This window comes from Gobio gobio (assembly GCF_949357685.1).
Source record: "Gobio gobio genome assembly, chromosome: 12".
NCBI classification, from domain to species: domain Eukaryota; kingdom Metazoa; phylum Chordata; class Actinopteri; order Cypriniformes; family Gobionidae; genus Gobio; species Gobio gobio.
In genome coordinates, this window is record NC_137105.1 from 52827245 (window position 1) to 52852012 (window position 24768).

Here is a 24768-nt window from a genome sequence, read left to right on the forward strand (position 1 = left end):
GATCTGGGCAGGAACACACACGCTCCGCCTCGCTGCGTCTGCAAGAGCCACCGCCAGCGTGAGGAGATAACACTTCCTGTGTGTGTGTGAGGGCAGTGACGGACACACACACACCAGCACCTCACGGTCGGAGCGCTCATCACATGATCACACAAACATAGATCACTTCAACACCTGGCTTAGGCCAAACTGTTACACTTGAACATTACTCATTCATTCTGCTGATGATATAAATGAGGGGGAATGGTGTGTTTATCGTGATCATGTTAAAGTTTAGCTCATAAAGGCCGTAAACACATTCCTCTCCGCTTCCTTATCTCACGAGCGGCGGCTCCCGTTTGTGTCTGTGCCCGGTGGGGAGTCTCAAAGCTCTCCACAGCCGTTTTAACCAATCACAGGCATGTGTGTTGAGCGCGGAACGCAACGACCAATCACAGTTGAGTTAGCCAGTGGCACATCCACTCAAAAGCCTTCTTTCGGTTTCACTGATTAAAACGAGTGCTCACACTGACCGTCACACTCCCCTCACCTCAGCTGGAAATAAGAACGAGTGTTACTGTGACACACACACACACACACACACACACGGGCCAAATGAAGTTGTACCTCCGTCAAGGCTGCGCGAGATGCGTTTGCTGGAGGTGCGCTGGAAGTATGGCGCGGGCCGGTCGATGAGGGAGCTGGCCTGCCGCGTCTGAGCCTGAGTTCTCCCGCTGTAGCGGAACTTGGAGCCCAGAGTCAGGAACTTGGTCTTAGTGGGCTGTTCAGGAGACATCAGCCTGAGGACGGAGCAGAGACAGCACTCAGCAAAACAACAGAACAACCTCTCCAAAACACGTGTGTGTGTGTGTGAGAGAGTGTGTGTGTGTGTGTGTGTGTGTGTGTGTGTGTGTGTGTGTGTGTGTGTGTGAGAGAGAGAGTGGGAGAGAGAGAATGTGCGTGTGTGTGTGTGTGTGTGTCTGAGTGAGAGTGAGCGAGAGAGAGAGAGAGAGAGAGTGTCTGAGTGAGTGTGTGTGTGTGTGTGTGTGTGTGTGTGTGTGTGTGTGTGTGTGTGTGTGTGTGTGTGTGTGTGTGTGTGTCTGTGGCGGACATAAAACCACAAAAAGTGTTTATCCAATTTTTGGGGTGACAATTGCATATAGTTGCTAAAAATCAACAGACCAATATGTGTGTAAAAAATAAAATAATGAAGCTGCCATCTTTATGAAATCATTCATATCCTGGGAAGTTTCTGTAATTGTGTTGTTTTGACACGTGATGTTGTGACGATATTCATTATATATTTCCTTAACCTGTTTTATGTTTCAATAAATCTCTCATGAAAACAAGTTATTATTACAGTCAGTGTTTACACATCTATATATGAACAACACAGAGTAGAAACATCACCACATCATTAAACAGTTGATTATATACACACACACACAACTCTTGTTTTTATTTGAGTGTTGATTAAATCATTAAATAAACTTTATTTTCGGTTTTCAGTTAATTGAAATTAAAAAAAAATAATTAGATAATTTAGAATATAAATCATAAGACAGAAGAGAAAAGAGCAGCTTATTGTGCGGAGAGTCACGTGAGGTCAAGTGTGTCTGAGCAGCTCTCTGGAGACACACACACACACATCACTACGTGTTCACTTCACACACGCTTCATCAACCTGACCTCTGAAAGCACACATGACACGAGAGAAGAAGAAAACCTGCTGGAGTCCAGTCACACTCTCACTCAGACACACTCTCACACGCTCAGAAACACTTTTTTACCAACTCACACACTCTCACACACACTCTCACACACTCTCACACACTCTCACACACACTCACACACACTCACACACACTCACACACTCTCACACACTCTCACACACTCTCACACACACTCTCACACACACTCTCACACACACTCTCACACACTCTCACACACTCTCACACACTCTCACACACTCTCACACACTCTCACACACACTCTCACTCAGACACACACACACACACACACTCTCAGACAGACACACACACACACACACACACACACACAGACAGACACACTCTCACACACACACACACACACACACACACAAGGCCGTCCACTCAATGAAACCTACTTCAGTATGGGGTGATAGAGATGTGTGTGTTCACCTGAAGAAGGTGTGGTGTTCAACACACACTTTCCAGACTCTTTTGGCAGACTTGTGGTTGGGCAGCTTGAAGCCGACAGTGCTCTCGAACTGCTCCGCCTGACAGACCGACAGAAAACACAACATCAGGATTAATGACACAGTGATGTGTGTGTGTGTGTGTGTGTGTGTGTGTGTGTGTGTTCTGCACAGTCGTACCTCTCCGGGCCGGATCTTGATGTAGAAGTTGCTGCGTTTGTAGGAGATCTTGAGGATTTTGGGCCAGGCGAAGCGGTTTATCCGCAGGCGATCCTTATAGATTAACAGCCCGTTTGCACACACTCCCAACATGATGTCCACTCCCTCAGAGTCCTGGGAAAGAGACAGTCTTTATCATCTCAAACACTTCCAGCACGCGCTTCGCCCTGAAGCTCAGTCACACTTCACAGTGGAAGTAAAGCAGGTCAGCGCTCAGGAGAGAAGTGCGGAGCTTTTGTGCAAGTGTTCCTGTGTGTGTTCATCTGAACACTGAGGCTGATGAAGTTTGCACACTTTACTGAACTAAGAACACTGCTTTATGACCAAACCTGCAGAAACTCCTCTCTCTGACACACACACACACGGCTGAAACCCAATCATGCCACATATAATAACTCCAGCCCAAACACTGAACGCATCCTCCATCACTCAGGCACTTAACGCAAGGCTTTTCCGAATGGCTGTAAAGTGATGTTTATGGCCGGGGCTTCTGGGCCGTGGAGCTGATTATTGATCTGTCTGAGCTAACTGTAGCGCTGAGAGAGATCAATAGCGCCGATAAACAGGTTCAACTCAGACCATCTGTCGCCACAAGAGGCTTTTAGCGGTACGGCAGCTCTCAGTGATGTCTCACACATCGGTGTGTGTGTGTGTGAGTGTGAGAGTGTGAGAGTGTGTGAGTGTGTGAGTGTGTGAGTGAGTGAGTGAGTGAGTGAGTGAGTGAGTGAGTGTGTGAGTGAGTGAGTGAGTGAGTGAGTGAGTGAGTGAGTGAGTGAGTGAGTGAGTGAGTGAGTGAGTGAGTGAGTGAGTGAGTGAGTGAGTGAGTGAGTGAGTGAGTGAGTGAGTGAGTGAGTGAGTGAGTGAGTGAGTGAGTGAGTGAGTGAGTGAGTGAGTGAGTGAGTGAGTGAGTGAGTGTGTGAGTGAGTGAGTGAGTGAGTGAGTGAGTGAGTGAGTGAGTGAGTGAGTGAGTGAGTGAGTGAGTGAGTGAGTGAGTGAGTGAGTGAGTGAGTGAGTGAGTGAGTGAGTGAGTGAGTGAGTGAGTGAGTGAGTGAGTGAGTGAGTGAGTGAGTGAGTGAGTGAGTGAGTGAGTGAGTGAGTGAGTGAGTGAGTGTGTGTGTGTGTGTGTGTGTGTGTGTGTGTGTGTGTGTGTGTGTGTGTGAGAGTGAGTGAGTGAGTGAGTGAGAGAGTGAGAGTGAGAGTGAGAGAGTGAGAGAGAGCTGCTGCTGCTGGACCTCGTCCATACTATATCTGTGTCCGCTGAACCTCTCATTTTATATTATTATTTTATCATGTTTTATTTTATTTTGTTATGTTGTTATTTAATTTTATTATGTGATGTTATTTTATTTTTTAATTTTATTTAATTATTTTTAATTTTATTTATTTTTTGTATTTTATTTTAATAATTAAAAATATATTTTATTTTTATTTATTGCATTATATTATTTTTATAAACGTGATTTTATTTTATTATGTTTTGCAATTTTTTTAAATTATTTATTTTATTATGTGACGTTATTTTCTTTTGTATTATTTTATTTAAAAAAGTTATTTGTGTTTTATTTTATTATTTAAAAATATATATATTTTATTATTTATTTGTTGTATTTTATTACTTTTATAATGTGATTTTATTTTATGCAATTATTTTATTTTTCTAAATGTTATTTCTCAAAAACTATATTATATATATTTTATTATTTTAATTTTATTTATTTATTTATTGTATTATTTTATTTTATTATTTTTATAATGTGATTTTATTTTATTATGTTATGCAATTATTACATTTTTTATTATTTTATTATGTGACGTTATTTTATTTTTTTATTGTCATTTTATTTAAATAAATTAAATTTGTATTTTATTTTATTATTTAAAAATATATATATTATTATTAATCTTATTTCTTTATTTTATTTGTAATATTTTTATAATGTGATTTTATTTTATTATGTTATGGAAATATTTTTTTTTTTATTATTTTATTTTGTGCTGTTATTTTATTTTTTTATTGTCATTTTATCTAAAAAAAATTTAAATTAAAATTGTATTATAAATATATATATTATATATATATATATATATATATATATATATATATATATATATATATATATATATATATATATATATTATTAATTTATTTTCTTTCTGTATTGTATTTTATTATTTTTATAATGTGATTTTATTATGCAATTATTTTATTTTATTTTAATAAATGTTTTGTAATTTATTTATGATTATTTATTATGTTTTTTATATTTTTATTATTTTATTGTTACATTATTTTTATCATGTTATTTTATGTTATGATGTTATTTCATTGAATTATTTATTTTATTTTAATATAATATATATAATATATATAATATATATATATATATATATATATATATATATATATATATATATATATATATATATATATATATATATATATATATATATATATATATATATATATAAATAAAATGTTGTTATTTTATTGTTTTTGAATTTTATTATCTTTATATATTATTTCTAGTAAAGTTGTGTATTGTTGAGTAAATGAACTATATTAGCTGTAATAAAGCAGCATGAGTCCGTCCTTAAAGCTCATGAGATCCTGCAGGTTGAGCTGAACTCAACACAAGCTTCACCTTCACTCGACACACACACACACACAGTTCGGACAAGACACGGCCATCGCTCCCACTGGGAAAACAGCCAAAGACCTAATATTCCTGTGAGTGTTTAAAAATGGCAACAACATATTTTTCCCAGACTCTCTCTCTCACACACACACACACACACACACACACACACACACACACACACACACACACACACACACACACACACACACACACACACACACACACACACACACACACACACACACACACACACACACACACACACACACACACACACACACACACACACACACACACACACACACACACACACACACACACACACACACACACACACACACACACACACACACACACACACACACACACACACACACACTCTGGGTCTACAGGTCACAGATCTCACTGATAATAACCATAACTAGAGCAGCACTCAAATCAAAAGTCTGCCCATGTGATTAATGTGGCAGCAGATCAGGCTGGAAATGGACTGATGAAACTGACTGAACGTGTGAGAGGTCACAGAGCAACAGACTGAAGAATATATAGTCTTCCTGAAACATTAATGTGCAAGCGGGTCCGAAATCGCCCCTATACCCTCAAACGGGACAGCCCTTTGTAGTGAAACCATAGTGGACGTTATTCAATCCCATAATGCACCTCAATGATGTACACTGACTCTCATTCACTCAAAGTGAGCTGTATCCGTGGGCTAACGTAGGGAATAGTGAGTGAGGGTTTAGGGGTGATTTTACCTTGGCGTGATGCAGGTCTACGCCGTACATGGACAGCTTCTTCGCATTCTCCAGAAACTGGGCGTCCGCTTGGGCTGGAGTCATTCCCCTGAAAGAGCAGGCATCAGATATCGGTCATCACGTGCCCCTTAAAACTGAATGAGGCACGGTCAGGAAGCTGCGGTCAGACCTGTGGGACTTGTGCAGCTCCACCACCTTCTCCTCCAGCTCTTTGGTCTGGTTTGGGGCGAACTGGATGTCAGAGATGTAGTCCAGCCGATGCTCCTCCGGGTCATGGTCGCCCAGCTCGGCCTGCAGAGAGTACGAGCCCAGCAGCGCGTGTGTGACGAATGAGCACGGCAGCCGCCCCGATGCGATATCCTGCCTCAGCTGAAGACATAGCAGATACCTGAGGACACCAGAGGAGAGAAGACCACACGTCTCAGCCTTTACACAGGAGGGAGAGGAGCAGAACTGGGGGATTTCATCTACCTGGTTATGTCCTCCGTCAGCTGGGACGGGTCAGGAGGGTAAAACTTCACACTGAACGCAAACTGCCACTGAGAGTCTAGCAAAACACACACAGAGAGAGAGAGAGAGAGAAAACAAGAGTCGATTAAAGAAGAGCGGCCAACATCACTTCCTCCAGTAGAGCGTCTCTGACTTCAGTCCTTCCTGCCAACTACACTAAATATATCACAAGTGTGTGTGTGTGAAGAGTTTGTTTTCCCTTTGCTCTTAGTTCTAAATAAGGGACACAGAAGAGCAAGCAGATGTGCCATACAGCTATAGGGTGGAGGGATTGTGGGATACAGCAGCTGGTGCAGTTTGTTCAGTCCATTAGCAAACCAACACAACACTAGTTCATCAGAAATAAAGGCTGAAATCAGGCACACTAGTGAGGAAGATGAAGATCTCGAGATGCTCTGATTCGGTTGCACAGGTTTCGTCTTTAGGTTTCTAGACGTCTCTGAATGTCAGTGGTTCATGCTTTGGGCAGCCAATAATTCACGGTATAAAACACACTGAAGCCTGTGTTTTATGATGTCTGGGTCAGGTTTTCTGTGAACTCGTGTAGTTTAGTTGAGGGTTTGAGGATGATGAGTGTGTTGATGACATCTGAGCATGATCAGGATAAAGTCTAGAGACACTAGACAGATGATCTGTAAAGATGCCCTCTAATAGTTGATTTACCGTTAGTCGACTAGAAGAGGTCGAACTAAATTGTATTAGGCTGTGACAGACGGATCGTTAACGGCAGGAAACCCAAACATTTGCCCATCATACATCAACCTCAAATATGGCTCATCACTTGAAACATGCAAGTAGTAGCAACTTTATGAGTCTGCTCACTCTAACGTTAACCTAGATAAATGTGTGCTATTATAGACGCATCTGTGTTTGTGTGGAGAGCACGCTTACGCCCTGTCTCCACCAAAGCTTTTTTACCCAGCTGAAAACAACTCGCTTGTTCAGTTCAGAGGATGCAGTTTGTGTTTCTGGAGTTCTGCAAGTGTGTGTGTTTGTTCCCGGTCATGAGTGGAAACCACAGGCGGCGAGTGAAACTGATCAAATGTGTGTGTTTTGTTGACAATCAGTGCTTAAGTGCATAATGTGAACAACACCAACGTATAGAGAACGAGTTATCCAGGGATAATGCCATGACGTGTGTGTGTGTGTGTGTGTGTGTGTGTGTGTGTCTTTAGCTCCGCCCACTGCACGCCTCCACGGACTCGGCTGTGTTCAGAAAGAATCGGTTCAGTGTTTCTGTCTTTTATAAATCTGATAAACTAAAGACTCTTGTGAGATATGATGGATCAACACTACTCTATAGATCCTCAAGATTAACACGAGACTGTGTGTGTGTGTGTGTGTCTGTGTGTGTGTCTGTGTGTGTGTGTCTGTGTGTGTGTGTGTCTGTGTGTGTGTGTGTGTGTGTGTGTGTGTCTGTGTGTTATGGACCCTTTAAATCAACGACTACTATTAGACTAGAAAAAATCTTTAGTCGAGGGCCGACCCTAATGATGTGAATATCTGATTGCTCATCATAAGTGACGTGATCACAAATGAAAACTCGAAACTTCATGTTATAAATCTGGGGTATTCAATAAGCTGGGCTTTATAAGAACACAGAGACTCAATGTGTATTTCCACTATAGCTTCAGTGTAAGGACATTATATTTGACATCTCCTGTGAATCAAACCCACGATCAGCTGAAATGTCTGTAATGTAGAGCTGGTTGGTTTGTTTGATGGCTGAATCAGTGTTGTACAATGAGAACGCAACACACCCAGCAGTGAATAAGGCAACACTAGTCCAGCGGCAGATGCTCTGCTGTGGCAGTGGAAGGAAATGAGGCTAATATTCACAACAGACATAAAATGATGCAAGAATGAGTGGAATGAACTTGTGTATGCTGGCTCACTGATGTGATGAACTTTAGCTGTGGCCGACTCGGGGTCAGAGGTCAGGACGCAGCAAAACAAAGTCAACCTCATTCTTTCAGAGTGTTTTCGGAAATGAGGACACAGCTGCCCTTTTTATAGACACGTCCTTCAGAAGGAGAGCGTTTCTCTCTCTCTCTTTCTCACTCTGTCCTGTTTTTCTATTTACAGCTCTCCTCCAGACGCTCTACAGACTGAGTCATAACAGCAGATAAGACATCTGATTCACCTGTGTGTGTGTGTGTGTGTGTGTGTGTGTGTGTGTGTGTGTGTCAGATATACAGCACCTGACTGCATGTCAAACAATGGACCAGTTTAGAGTAAAGGAGGAAGTGTTCTGCACACACTCACCCAGCAGACTTTAACCCTATAAACCTACTGTATCCACAACTTCCCAACTACCCATGAAGCCTTGCGTCTCCGGTTCAAAGTAAACAAGCAGGACTTTATGCATTTCCATCGTAATTTATGCACACATTTTCGTATCGGATAGAAAATGTACCCGACTCAAACGAGCGCATAAGTTTATGCGCATTTACAGAATTCATGCGCATCTTGGCGTTTTCATTCAGCATTTTGTGATGCGATATCCCAAAATGCGCATTAAAAAAGGGGGACGGAAACACCTTATTGACATTCAAGCTCTCCACATGTGCTAACGATGTGGGAACAACCTCAACGAACTTTCAAAAGGGTGAAACAACAGTCCCTTTACCCTCCGCGGTTGGTTGGGAGGATGACGTGGAGAAGTGGCCTCGTATCACGTACAGTAGCATTTTTAGCTATTTTCTAGATGCAGTTAGCCTGTGATGGTAAGGCGATGAGCAATTTGAAAAGCTTAGAGGCGTATCAGTATGTGTCGGAAACGATGTTAAAGCGTAGCCGAGCCTACACGTATCAAGGCATGGGTCTAGCATCAGTGAGCGGTGAAGCACAGACCGCGGTTGTTCATTAGGGCCAGGACGCTGTTGTAGTCAAGCAGCAGCAATTCTGTGGAAGGTCAGTAAAGTAAGGACAATTAAGGGCACGAAAACCGTATTGTTTATCGTATTGTGATATTATTAAATAACTAATGTTTAGTGCGTGTCATTCATGTTGCTTCACAGTAACCTTCACTTAACCCTTGTGGCACCATCTGATAAAACAAATAGTCAAAATGATAATTTTGAAACCTAGCCAATGATCCGAAAAAACACTAGCCTCTTCACTAACTAGCACACACAATACCATTGGTATACTACTGCAGCCGCCTCAACGGAAGTTATACCCATGTTCTTTTTTACAGTAGCGCCCCCGGAAACAGGTGGATTATATTTGATTCACATATTTCTAAGGCCTCTAGTTAGTAATATTGCTGGACTGAAGCAGGTTTACTTCATTATCCATCATTTATTATAGAAATCATGAGTATCAAATACGATCTTCAGGCTTTTGAGGACGGTTTATTAGTTCATCTGTCAATCATTATTGCATTGCATACAAGCGGCAACCTCCCGCAGTTTCTCCGTAAGCCGATACTGAAGTGAGTTAAACTGCAGTTCATGGACTGGCCACTAGAGACAGACTCCAGAAGGAGCAGAATCTCATTGAGCCCATGTTAAAATGGCCAACTTTACAGCAGAATAAAACATGTTTACAGCCTGGTACAAATTGTGCTTTTGGTCTATACGGCTCATTTTACCCTTCATGACGACTGTGAGGGGGGTGAATTTTTTTATAACTCATTCGTTTACATTATATAACGCCTTAAAGTTCTGCATAATTAAGGGCGTGGCCACTTCGAGTGACAGGTGGATAGCCATTTATCTGCTGTCTGTAAGTCATCGCGTCACTTAAGCTCCGCCCACGCCTTTTGCCCATTTTCTGTTATCCAGAAGTGACGCGCGATGACGCGCTGCCAAGATGGCAATGGCCAGCTCAGTCCCTACTTTGCGCTTCAGAACGGCTCATCAGAATCCTATGGGTGACGTCACAGACACTACGTCCAAATTTTTTACAGTCTATGATTGCATACGTTTTTAACACTACAGATCATAAAATTAAGCATTTTAATATCATCTGACTAAGACATTATTGGCAGATATTGATATGTATATCCATTTTGTGTTTCTGCTATACTGTTAAAAAGACGAAAGTCTGATGTGTATTGCATATTTTGTCCATATTTTTACTACATCAAGACTATATGAGCCATAAAAGCCTGATGCATCAGATATGATACTCAACCAAAAACACATATGCAAACTTAAATGTGATTTTTTGGGACTATTTAATACATCAGGCTCTAGCACGGCTCAAGCGAAGTGCGATCGCCTCGGTCTGTCGTCTGCATGTGCTTCTGAACACAGAGCAGACTCCGTCAGCTGACAGCACGCCTCAGCATTGTGATGGCTCTCCTTGTGTTTTCTGAATGAGTGAATGAGGAATCCGCTCTCACTCCACCCAGTGTGCGTCATTCAGCGCTCTGATAATTACAGTTATTGAATCTGCAGATGTGTGAGAGGACCATAGAGCCCCTGTGACTCACACAAACCCACCCAGACCAAAGCCCATCATCTGCCTGACTGATCACATGCAGCGAGAGACAGAGAGAGAGAGAGAGAGAGAGAGAGAGAGAGAGAGAGAGGAGAGAGAGAGAGGAGAAGAGAGAGTGAGAGAGAGAGAGAGAGAGAGAAGAGAGAGAGAGAGAGAGAGAGAGAAGAGAGAGAGAGAGAGAGAGAGAGAGAGAGATGGCACGTACTGCGGATCTGCCGCTTGATTTCCTTGGTAGGGTCCAGCCAGGCACTGCAACAGAAAAACACAGAGTCAATAAAGAGCTGCAGTAGATTATCAAGACTCTGAGAGTGTGAGCCCTTTCTCTGCTGCAAGGGACCGTGTTTGTCTTTCAGAGAGTTCACGATGAGTCTCACCACATTTTTTACACTGTCGTGTGACTATTAGAATTGTATTCTTTAATACTAGTATATTTGATATATACTGACTGATGACTGCAACAGATCTATTCATCACTAACAGGTCTAGAAAACCACATGACCAATCCCATGATGCACCTCACAAGAACGGATGTATACTAATGCATTTAGCATCAACTATCATGGTTAATGCAATTAAAGGACTGTAGGGCCATTCCATGACAAATCAACCAAATTGTGCTAAAATGTTGGATGTCTTGGCTTTCCTCCTTATTTATGTTTGTCTTCCTTCAGAAAAAACATGAAGTGACACAGTCAGATGTGTATTGACTGAGTAATCCCTGTTCTGTAGAGGAGGGTCAGAATGACAGTTTGAGATCTGGAGCCAAATCACAGGCGTGTAAAACATGACTTTAGAAAGATGGCAGCATCTTTATTTTATTGTCACACAGAGATTGGTAGATCTATTAGTGAAATCTGTTGACTTTATCAACTGTGTGTCATTATATGCCAACGGTGAGCGCTCAAACATGGGGAAGAAGCACTTCTGCTGTGTTTTGTCTCAAGTTTGCATGCCTGTAACTCCAGAAGTATTAAAGATATCTCAATATCCTTTTAGATTCTGGTTCTTGACTAACTTTTCTTTTGGTTTATTTATTTTAAAGACCCTCAATGTTTCAATCCCAGAGATATGGAGATCTCAATGCGGCTCCATGAGTAAACCGTTGAATTTTACAACAAATTGAACATGGAGCCGCATTGAGATCCCAATATCTTTCTAAAGTCACGTTTACACGCCTGTAATTTGGCTCCAGATCTCAAACTGTCATTCTGACCCTCCTCTACAGAACAGGGATTACTCAGTCAATACACATCTGTGACACTTAATATTCTGGCTTTCTTTTTAATTTATGCATTTCTTTCATCAGAAAAAAACGATCAAAATCTACATTTTTAGCCAATGACCTCTTGAATTGACTCAGAATGACCCTGTAGTGGTAAAAACTGCCCTAGAGCCAATGTGACCTCACAGGACAGACAGGACCTAAATCTGTGTGTTCACAGGAATCCAGAGCACGGATCCCACGGATGGGTTTGCCCGTGTCTTGTGTGTGAACTCACCCTCTGCTCAGCATTGTCTTTAAAGCTCAGGCCGAAGTAATCCTTCTCCATCAGATTCAGGTGCTCGCACACTTCAAAAAACAGGTACTGGCCTTTCGCCCGTTTCTGGACACACAGAGGAGGAAAGAGGAGTTGGACATGATTTATAGACAATGTTGTGAATACATAAACATCCAGGAACAGTTCACCCAAAAACGATTATTCTGCCAATATTGACTTGCTCCAAACCGGTAGGATTCTCTTCTGTGGAACATAGAAGATATTTTGAGAACTGTTTTGGCCCATAAAATGGTGTCCAGAACAATCAGGTTTGGATGATGTTGAGTAAATGAGGGCAGAAGTGTCATTTTTTGGGTGGCACTTGAACTCTCCCCGTGAATGCCAGCGCTGGCACGGTGAGAGTCTGAATGGAGTCTCAGAGGCGGTGAAGCGCCACACACAGCTCATAATGGGCCTGTTTGAGCGGTTCCTCGCATTCATCTCGATAGCGTGAGCGTTACTGTGACTCTTGAGGAATGAGAGGTCTGGTTTGGAGCTCAACCGTCTCCAGACACCAGGAGCATCCAGCATTAGTCACTGAGGCCGTCTGAAGACAGAGCAGCGCTGTGTTCTCCATCTGCTCATGCCATTTTTAATCCACCAGTCAAGAGTTCTTCCACCAAAAAACTGTTAAATGTAGTTTATCTTTATCCCACATCCCATGAAGCTCTGCACAAATGATGGGAGTAACAAATATCAAGCTTAAGAAAGTGTGTGGTGTGAACAGGCATTTAGAAATATCCCAGTAAACACTGCTGAAGTGTAAAAGGGAAGAAAATAGTGTAATGTGGCGTGTGAAAAAGATGGGAATGAGAATTTGGTGAATTATTTGTGTGATATATCCTGATTAACGAATGCATGTTGTCTTTTACATATATTTTAGGGCAGAAAACAACAATAAAAAGCACTAAACACAGCTTTCGGACTTAAGAGCTGATCTCAGATATTCTTGTGAAATCAATGACACGTTAAAATACCAACGGTTACATTATTTTCCTCACATATAAAATGGAGCGTGACGGAAAATGCAAAGTTCAGGCAAATTGAAAAATAAGGACTATTTGTAATGCAAACTTTTATTAGTTCCCCAAACGTAGGCACCAACTATAATTTGAAAATAAGGTGGATATGATTGTGTCAATTAAAGCGCTGGTTGATTATGATCTGACATGTGTAACTTTAGTGAGTGTGTGATGTCACTGTTTGAGCAACATCTGCACAGTTACGACGCTCAAAGCAAAGGGAGATATTTTCTCTTTTTAAGGACTACAACAAACGGCTGGTGGGGACTACAACGAGTCAGTGACATCACTACCCCTAACATTAGCATAACCCCGCCCCCGGGAACATGTGGAGAAGAGGAAGAGTTGCTGTAGTCGAGCTCAAGCTGTCGTCCGTCTTTCACATTTATTGATACAGTACAAACACCAACGCGATAGCATGTTATAAAGCAAGATGACATCATCAGTTATAACCGTAATTACACTAAACTATCCCCGTTCTACATGTTGTCTCTTCTTCTGGAGTCTCTCCATCATTGTCCGACTCCGGTTTGATCAGAAAAGGCTGAACAGTTTCAGTGTGTGTGTGTGTGTGTGTGAGGTAATCAGAGCTGCTAACATGAGCTCTTGAAGCTCCGCCCTCTTCCTAAAAGGCGGCGGGAGCCGCAGCTCATTTGCATTTAAAGAGACAAAATGGCACATTTTTGCTCACCCTCAAAAAGTGACAATTTTAACATGCTATAAATGATCTGTGGGGTATTTTGAGCTAAAACTTCACACACACTCTGAGACTTATCTGACTGTGCTACTGTACCTTTAAGACTTAATCAGTATTATAACATAAGACTGTTTCATTATCATAACCATGATAAATGTCCTTGTGTTTTCCATTTTGTTCCAGCATATGATCTGGATGGACAGGAGAGGAAGTGTTGAGCACATGTCCTTAAAACTTAGGGGAAAATTCCCCTTTTGTGAAAAGTGACGGTCATGTGAACTAGACACAAACAAAAACCCAAACAGAGCTTGTTTAAGGTTAAATGTGTCTGGTTATGACATGACACAAAACCCCATAAGCTCCTGTTATGGATGCAATTACACCAACTAATCCGTTCAGAGCGTTCACTCGCACCAGATTCACCGAGTGATCAGATGCTACGCTCCGTAAACTCTACACACACACACACACAGCTAATGGATCTGAGTTTCCAGTGGATCAATACTGGATGATTGTGCATTAGAGAAAAGTGCATTAGGGGACGAGGAGCGCAAACAAACCGCGGCGCTCATTTGTGCAGGAGAGGCGGAGAGCACAGCTGCCTGATGGGAAAGAGCCGCAGGTGGAGACGTGTTCTCATGGTGTCGGCACAACGGCTCACAGCACAACAAACCAGAGGGATTTACAGCTACTGCTGAACCTGTGAGCCAGAGGAACAGCACAACATCACACATGAGCATCAGCTGATCTACAGCAGATCACAGCTCTGCTAGAGTAGAGGAAGTCATGATTTCACCACTCAAGTGCTGTCACGCATCAACGAGCGACAATGAGGATAAACCCAAAATAAAGAGAGCAGGAGAAGTGTGGTATTAAAGAGATGAAAAGCACAATAGACTCCTGAGGAGAATCAAACACTCAACGTTCACGCTATCTGAGACAGTATTCAGCTCTCTCATGCCATGTTGAGCATGAACGGTCAAATAAATAAATAAACACAGAATAAGTGTCAAATGCCCTTCTCACAAACACAGCGAGCCATCTCAAGTGAACGCAAGCAGTCGGATGCATCTCTGATTTATTGCATTTGTGACTCTGATTAACTTAGATCTCAGCGGTTCTTGTGTCCAAGATATTTCTGACATCTTCTTGGTTGCTGCTCCTACAAGAGCCATGGCTTACGCAGCATCTAGGGGCTGAACGACTTCAGATTTTATAAAGTCAACATTTATGTGATGAAAGTCGAGATGTCATTAATGAACAAATAACCCTGAACCTTGAGCTGAGACGCAAACACAGGTTGTTTTCTTGAGCACAGGACAGCTCTGGCATATGACACAGCGCTGCCCATAAGCTTATTGCTCCTGCATTACAGCTTCTGTATCAGCTCTTTTGTCTTTGGGTGGTTATATTTCCTCACAGATTTCTACTCGTTCTGAATCAGATACAGATGAAGTAGCACAATAAAGATTACATGTATGAAATTGAATGCATTAGTGAGAGAGCGATTGTGTGTTAATGCCAGCGTCTCTCTACTAGTGAAGCTGTGAGTTTTAGTTACTAAGAAATAAATGCTAGAACATTTCAGTTTCTAAGCTATTTTATTGATAAATCACAGAACAGTGTTGACAATACATTTCAGGGCTACTAAATGACTTTGTGTGAGGTGTGCGAGATCTCCACGTGATAGTTTAGAGCGGTGATTAACTGACCTGTATAATAAGCCGGCATTCTCCCGATCAATTTTGAGTCTCCAGATGGTATAATCAAACATGTCTTGTGGAGAGCTCTCTGAGAATGTATTTTTTTGTCATTTTAACAGTTGCAAACGTGTGTGCGTGTCAGGAAATGGCTTATTCTGATGCGCCCTCTATAGGCCAGTGACTAGTTGACGTCAAGCTTAAAGCGTCATGGCAGAGCATTAAAGTCGACTAAGGTTTTGCAAAAACTCAACTGATCGGCTTCTGTCAGTCAGTGGAGTTTGTGCTACTGACATTTTCTTGATACAAAATGTCTTGATGAGAAACCCCACGAAATAAAATAGTACCGTTAATGTGTGACGAAACATAGTTTTAAGACTTTTCAGGCGATAATGTAGTTGTTTAAAGCTCAAATCTGTGGTTTATAAAGAGAGCGTCTCTCTGAACATGTGATCTGGTGTGTGTGGAGTTGAACATGTGATCAGCGCTAACGACTAGCACTAACTTTGTTTGACTGAATTGTTTGCTTTATTTCTTGCATAGCTTCTTACTTTTTACTATTATTGATCATACATAAACTGACATTGGGTTGTGTTTGTCATATTTAATTTTAATTACAGTGATAATATATGCACACTTGTCTGAACAACATATGTTTAATATTGTTTTAATTGCAAACGAAAAGAGGCGTTTTGACATATTCCGTTTTATTGTAGACTAAATTATACATGCAGATAACCGGCACCTTCTCCACTTTCAGGTCTTGCTACTCGCTTGTCATTGGTCAGCTGTCAAAAAGGCGCTTGACGTAGGGCATGCAACGTCAACTGGCGGCCCGTGGGCCAAATCCGGCCCGCCAGAGATTTCCATCCGGCCCCCAGAATAATACTGAATTCAGGAATAGCCTTGTAAGAGGAAAACATTTAGGGCTGGTCCGAATACCATTTTTTGATCTTCGAAGCTTCGGAGAGAGGGGCTGAACATATTTTTCTCTCTAATAAAGCCAGGAATCTGTGTCTGTATGTCCGTTTGCATCTTTATTATTTTGAGAACCGTTCATCCAATCGACTTCACAAGCGAGTGCAGTGTCGCATTTGGTGCAATATGGATGGACACACACATTCAGAATTAATAAACTTTTAGTAAACTACAGTCAGAACAGCGCGAGCGGGAAGCGGCGCACCTCACGCGGGCAGAGCTTATGCTCCGAGAACGGACACTGCACTAGTGATATAAAACGCACACACACAGGTCTGTTAAATTAAGCAATACTTTTAAGGTAGTCTAATATTTTTCTGACTAACAAATTGGCACAGTAAGGGTAGATTTAAATAAAGAAAAACGAAATTTAAATAAAGAAAAAACAATTTAAATAAAGAAAAACGACATTTAAATAAAGAAAAACGAAATTTAAATAAAGAAAAACTAAATTTAAATAAAGACAAACGAAATTAACTTAAATTACAAACGAGATTAATTTAGATTGATATTAACGGATAAAAATGCAAATACATTGTTTCTATTATTCTATTTTCCACTATGTCAAAGCAACAAAACACAAGCTCAGACATGCACTTCAGTCCATACAAAGTCCGCTGTTCTGCGCTCTAGCCAGAGAACACTCCGGTTGCTGGAACATGCGTGGGTTCTGTTTCTAGCATGCAGGCGTTTTCCGCGTGGCTGGAGCGCGCCTGAGACGCCTGTCTCAGTGTGCAAACTCCAACCTGTTAAATATGGGAGCAGAAATAAAAACGCACAGGCCACGCAGCTGAGACGCTCACGCAGCCAGTGTGTCGCCGGCCTTATTCAAGCGGGAATGAGAACCGTTTCGCAGGGTTCCCAGGTGTGCAAAAAAAAAACAAAAAACGAATATTCGAATGTCAAATTTTCAAATCGAATACCAACCCACCGAACGAATATTCGAATATTCGGGTCCGTTCCATATTTATTCATTTTTTAATCTAATGGGGAAAAAAAGCCTTCTGAAAAGTAGCTTGTGCCATTGCCTGCCTTCAGTCAAGAATGAAGATAAACGCGTTGCTCTCATTGAACATCTTTTATTGTTTCACGTGCTCATTTTTTCACAAATGTCAAATTTCCTTGCCTGGGATTTGCACACAATTGCAGTGTCTCAATAACAACCATCAACATAACAGAAGAACATGGTAATTGCAAGCCTTGCACATCAGCAAATAGTTCTAATGACAAATAAAAGCGACAGGCCTCAGTTTTATTTTATATTACGAGTATCCGGCCCTTACAGTGTCTGCGGAGAAAAATTCTGGCCCTTGGACAAATATAGTTGATGACCCCTGACGTAGGGTGTTTTTATCAGAAAAGTTGAACTTTTTTCAACTTGAAAAGACGCTGAGCTACAGAAAAGAAGTCTGCGTTTAAAAAAAAAAGCCCTCATGACCTTTTTGAAAACACGGTTTACTCCATAGGATTATAATGTAAGACAGACGCTGGCAGCTTCAAAAAAGACGTCGTCAAGTGTGAACGCATCCTAACTGAACTCCTTCCCACAAATTGATCAGATATAATCAAATAATCAAAGTACTCAATATTCAAAGTGCAAATGGAGAGTGAATATTTCTTCAAGCATGAGACTGAGCTCAGAGATGGGTACATCTAAGATAAGATAGCGCTCATACTGAGATATTCTCATGCCTCGCTTTCATACAGTGGTCACTTATTGAAATCCCGCTTGAATGAGCGCTCGGGTTTACTTTCGTGATGGTGTGTGCTCTGTGATTAACAGATGTCAGTCATCTCGTCATGTCATCAGTGTCACTGCACTACAGTCGGACAGCTCGTGTTGGAATTGAAGCGACTGTTATCCATCTGAAATAAAATGTTTTCATTTCTATAAAAAGCAAAACGACAGTGGAGGCGTAATGTAAATGTACCAGTGGCATATTCAATCCTAACTTCCCCCTCACACTCCGTCATGACACAAGACAGCTCTTCACCTCGTCACTTTAATCTAGCGAGATCTCGTCACACACCCAATCCTCATGTTTGTTTTTATAAGAGTGCACAGCATAAAGACGGCGGAGGTTTCTACAGTAATACTAAAAGGCTTGCTAAACTATCAATCAGACGACAGAGAAAGACTAAATCTGTTCAAAAGAGATCAGAGAGAGAGAGAGAGAAAGCCCAAAAGAAAAGAACATGATGAAAGAAGGAAGAACATGAATGAGGACAAAAGAAGGATCTCCAAATGCAGACTGAACAACAAGATGAATAATTTAATTGTGAAGTCGCAGCGTATCGCTGATGGGATGTTTGAAGAGGGTTTAAATCACAGAGAGTCTTTGTGAATGAACGTCCGGAAGCATTATCGTCAAACACACCCTCCGCTGTGGCCTCGTGTGTCCCTCGACCAGAGTCCAGGAGCAGCTCAATCTCACGAGGTTTCCTCACATCCGGATTCTGCTTCCAAACAAACACACGGCTGGATCTCTGCACTTACAGCATTAAACACATAAAGCTGCTATATAGGTCAGAGCGCTGTGATTGGCTGAGTGTTTGTGTACATCATCACACTCTCTCCTGAGTATCCATCAATCCTGCCGTGAGGACAGAAGCACAAAGGCTCTGTGGAAGGCAGTAGAGATGGAAGCATCCATGAGGATGGGCAGTCATGAGCCTCCTCTTTGTCTCCACCGCCCCAATAAAGCGGCAGGTCTGGAATGCTTTGTGTGGAGCTGCGGCTTATGCGGCCCGGAGAGAGTCGCGCTCATCTCTGAGCAAACATGCCACCGTCTCGTGCATCAATACACACGGACAATAGCGCTTAGTGATGCCTCAGCACTTTCCGGTGCTGGGACAAAGCAGAGCCTGTTCAACGCTCAGAGCGGCCAGTAATGAGACCCCAGACCATCCTATCCCAGCACTCACCTGCCCTGCTCTCAGCCAATACACTCATGATAGGGGCATCAGACCGACTCAAGCCACGGCGAGCACACCTGACCCGCACAGAGGTCTCCAACATCCTTCAGGGGCTTCATCTGGACAACTTTAAAGGAGATTTACTCAATATTTAGATTATTTTGCACCCTCCGATTCCAGATTTTCAAAATCACAAGGCACGGATGTCTCTAACAATGCATCTAATTAGAGATGCTCCGATCAGCATTTTTGGGGCCGATCACGATTACCGATCACCAAGATCATGATCTGCCGATTGCCGATCACAGAATGGCAGGGGAATGGGAATCTTTTATCTATAATCTTGCAGAGTTTGCACCATTTGTAGAAATGAAACTAACTCTAAATTAACTGTATTGAGAAAAAAACTGTAGAAATAGGCTAGAGTCAAGATCTTGAAGAACCACCAAGTGTTTATTTTAGAAAATGAGATAACTTAAGGCTACTGTAGGCCATCTTTCCCAAATAAATGTATATAATAAATGTATATAATTATCTCACCTAAATATTTGATCATGCAGTGCATTTTTGTTTTTAAAGACAATTTTCAGGTAGGTCTAACATTAGTATTGAGATAAGAAATACTAAAGACATTTAATAAGAAATCAAATGTAAATTTATATTGGTCTTCCCTGAATAAATTAAATTAGATTAATCCTTACACTTAAGGTTACAAAAGTTAGTCATTCAAGAGCAGTGAGTGTCATAAAGGTTCATCAAACAACACAAGACAGAGAAACTCCGAGACAGCAGCAGTTTATTCGACAGCTGTCACTTTAAGAGTGAACACGGATTCAGTTACATGCAGTTGCACAAACGTTCACTCACGAGTCACGACGGGGTTTACGTGCATACTCGTCAAGACGGTAATTTAGTACATACATGTGTGTATCTGACCATTTCACCGCAATTTGTTCTCGCAAGCTTTTTGTGAGATGGTCTGTGTGTGTGTGTGTGGGCGCGCGCTCACGGTCTGGAGAGCACTGTTTGACCACGGTTTGAACACTGGCAAGACTTAAAAATAAATGCAAATGATAAACTTTAGTGACGATGCGACACTGCCTCGATTGTGCAAGTGGCAAATCTTGTCAACAGTGGCAAATCCTGTCAACTGTGCAGCTTGATTTTAGTGCAGATGCGATGATATGAAGCCATTTGAGCATTTTGAAATTGAGAGAGAGCGCGCGCACGCGGTGATTCACTCGCGCTGTTTGTGAACTTACGCAGTCATTTGAAAACTTTCTGTGAGACGCAAGTTATTTAATATAGAAATATGAATTGTACCTCACCTTCAGCATTATAATTATTTTACCCGGGCTGGAAAGAGAATGAGACAGCCCCAGCTCTCACGGCAGGTGCGGGTTTTATGTGTCGTCAGCATGCGATCGGTTCATGAGATCGGCCTTTTTAGAGATCGCCGATCAATCATCCCAAAGCGATTATCGACCGATCGAGGTTGCCGATCAATCGGAGCACCCCTACATTTAATATAAATGTCAACTCCAGTCCTGATCTCACGGGTGTATCTGTGCCAATAGCCAACAACACATTAAATGAGTCAGAATTATACATTTTTCTTTTATGCCAGAAATCATTAGGATATTAAGATCATGTTCCATGAAGATATTTAGTAAGTGTCCTACCGTAAATATATCATAAATGTATTATTAGTAGTAATATGCATTGCTGAGGACTTCATTTGGACAAGATTTTCTCAATATTTAGATTTTAATGCACCCTCAGATTCCAGATTTACAAATATTGTATAACATTTCATTTAAAATATAGTAATATAAATTAATATAATATAATAATATAATATATTTCACTAACAGCAGGCATTGGTGGTTTCACACTGAGGGGTTGACAGGCCCCCAATTATCTGTCCTCTGAACACTTCACACACACTCACCAAATCACTGCAGGGTCAGAGGTCATCACCATGCATTTAAATGCTCCTGTCAGCACAGTGACTGACAGACACACACACACACACACAACTATATTATTAATATATATTATAAATATTATATATACCTGTGATTTATATTATATTATTAGAATGAGTAGTTCCTCCATTGAAGGGTTGTCCATATATCTATAATAAACATGTGTATGGGGCTGGGGGACGCATGCCGCTCAGACTAGTGCGCACACACACACACACAGTTATAATGAGTTGTGTTGCCATGGAGCTCATGAGGGGAGATGACGTGTGTATGTTAGATTATCAGAGTATATATAGACACAAATCCAAGCAACACACTCATCTCCATACACACAGCAGGATTATTGTCATCATGAATTATCATAAAATAAATATGAGTGAAACACAGAGACAGGATTAGAGCCGACCCCTCACCTACAGTCAGCAGTGACGAGCGAGAGCGTCCACACACACACACACACACACACACACACACACACACACACACACGAGGAACGGACGGGTCTTACCTCCACCTCGCAGGAGAACTGGCTGCCGTCCAGTAAGGTCACGTGACACACCACCATCTTCATCTTCTTGTTGAGTTTGAGTGGCGATAGCACACTCGTCTCCTGCTGGATCACTTGCTCTTCCTCTTTCTTCTCCTCGCTCTCCTTCGCCTCCGCTTCGGCCTCTTTCTCCTCCCTCACAGGCTGCACACACACACACACACAGAGAGAGTTAACACACACACACACGCGCTCATGTTTTCCAGCCGAGCGGATCGCTGCTGGATGATGTCAGCGGGCGGATGCTGAGTGAACATGGACAGATGACTGATGCTTCTTGGCAGAAGCGCGTGCCGTAAGGAAGCGTCCGCATCTGATCTGAATTAGATCTGGATCACAGGAGGTGATCTTCAGCGAACCACTGGAAGCTGCAGCAGGAAATGACATCAGAGCATGAGGAAGACGCACAGATGACGTGTGCATCAGTGTTATAAACGCCGGTGTTGTCATGATGCTGGAGTTGGTAAACCCTCAAGCTGTTATTTTGGCAGGAAGACCTTTAAGTGCCTGTGACCACAGGTTTACAAACGCTTCTCGTGATAGATCTGTGTGAATCCAGAGAGGATCAGGTCACATGACTGGGGTCAAAGGTGACACGCTTTCAGGTGTGAGGCCACTGTAGATCAGCTGAACACTAGGGCTGGTCGATTCTGACATTTTTGGAATCGATTCCAACTCCTGGTTTCGGAATCAATTGGAGTCGTTTCCTCATGGTTGTTTTCGATTCTTGTTTGTTGTTTTTTTACAATATTGATGGGGGAACCTAGACCCAGGGATGTAGAAAGCATCCTTCTCTGAAACTTTATTTGTAAAATGAAGATACATTTTTAATAACTCGGATTGATTTTAAACAGTAATTATGGATGCTCCTGAAATGGCCCATAGCCCAGCAGTAAATGCGATTTAATAAATAAACATGATAGCACATTATTCACGGATGTGCATTTATTGCATGGTTAAAACTAAATGACATGTCTAAAATTCATGTGTACAGTTAAGATAAATTATGTTTAAGTGCTTTTGCACAGAATGTACGAGGCAAAATAACCACAATATTAACAAAAACAATGATATAAGACTGTGCAGTTTATTTGTCAATCAGATGCGCGAGGTTCTCTGCCATTAATCGGTGCTCTAGGTGCATCTTTCGGTATTATCATTGGATTAAAGAAAGAAAAAAACACATTTTATTTAAAATAAAAATATGACCCTCACATCTCCATCTGTTATTGTAGACCAAGCAGCTCTCAAAACCTACGTCACCTTTATGGACAACATAACCTTTTCACGATTTAAGCTAAAATTATGTTTTTGGGTGCAAAACGTAGGAAACAATGACAATAATCACCATTAACCTAAGTGAATGAAAGGTAGGCTAATAATCAGCGATATGCATTCACAGCCTATGGCTTTATTGAATGTGTTTGAGCATTCCGGCATAAAACTATGAAACGTCATTACGTGACGCAAATGAACCGCTGAATTGCTTTATTTTTAACTGGTTCATTTCAACTGTCCGAAAGAACCTTTTGCAGAAATTAAACGGACTTCCAATCATTATTAGGGAGCGAGAGACAAATTAATGCTAAACTCTGTTGAACTGAAAAGAGCTCTTAAAGAGGAGTCGATTCCCCTCGATGGAAAGTCTCTCGATTCCCAGCCCTCCTGAACACTGGATAGTCATTTAGTCCTGTATGCATGAAATCCATAGGCTATTAATCCTGATTCCTTAATACTAAAGCCCTCTGTGGCTGTTTTATCACGCACTGTGGCTTTAAGAGCCAGTGCACAGAATCCAGATCTGTTATAATTACACGTTACACATGCGTTCTCTCTCAACTGTGTGTATAATTGTGTGTTTTTGACCATTAAAGCGCTATAATCCACAGAAAATAACTCTGTTGTGTGACTCGAGCTGTCCGTGAGATGTGTGTGTGTGCGGAGAAACCCTCTCTCAGAGCGCGAGTACTGAACAGTTTTAATGGCCTTGAATGTTTACATTGACAAGACATGCAAATGATAAACTTTAGTGACGATGCAACACTGGCCCGATGGTTGCATAATTTACTCATACACCCTCTATGCTAAAGGGAATAAATGTTAATAATTAGGGATGCACGATATGAAAAATTATAACCGATAATTAAGTCCTTCTCATGGCCAATTCGGATATAAAAATATGAACTTATTGGTTATTATAATTTCCATATAATCTGCAGTTTGTGCACCCAGGAGAATAGAAAATCTAAGAGGCACTGATGAAACTGATATTTTAGTAGCTCTGGCCTATATAATGGCAGATTTCAGTCGTGACTCTTCAAATGCTTTTATTTTTTGTGTAAGGCGCACAATACTTGAGTAACAGAAAGGGTTTAACAGAACTATGACAGAACTATATGGTTTATCTGCACTTAACTCATTGACAACAAATTTATATTCAAGTATTTCATGCATAAAAACTGCATCTATTTTCCTTTAGTGCATGAGGATGAGGAACGTATATAGACTTTAAGTCACATGTTTTTCAAATAAAAGCATTGACATTTCATTTATGCAAATAAAAATAATTTTTTTTATCCTCAACAAAAATAAGGTGCATCTTCAACAAAAGAGCATAGTTGAGATTTCTCTGAAATGATATAGTTTAACAGA

The 24768-nt window shown here is 41.3% G+C and overlaps 1 protein-coding gene across 1 annotated transcript in view; it reads right to left on the reverse strand.

Annotated features, from left to right (window-relative positions):
- The window catches only part of epb41l2 (erythrocyte membrane protein band 4.1 like 2), an 85680-nt gene that overhangs the window by 33020 nt on the left and 27892 nt on the right, over window positions 1–24768 (reverse strand). The window contains 10 exon segments of the mRNA XM_079831289.1: window positions 607–779; window positions 2142–2239; window positions 2339–2491; window positions 5772–5859; window positions 5941–6159; window positions 6243–6318; window positions 10936–10975; window positions 10977–10979; window positions 12230–12334; window positions 22078–22260. Of these exon segments, the coding sequence (XP_079687415.1) occupies window positions 607–779; window positions 2142–2239; window positions 2339–2491; window positions 5772–5859; window positions 5941–6159; window positions 6243–6318; window positions 10936–10975; window positions 10977–10979; window positions 12230–12334; window positions 22078–22260 (1138 nt within the window).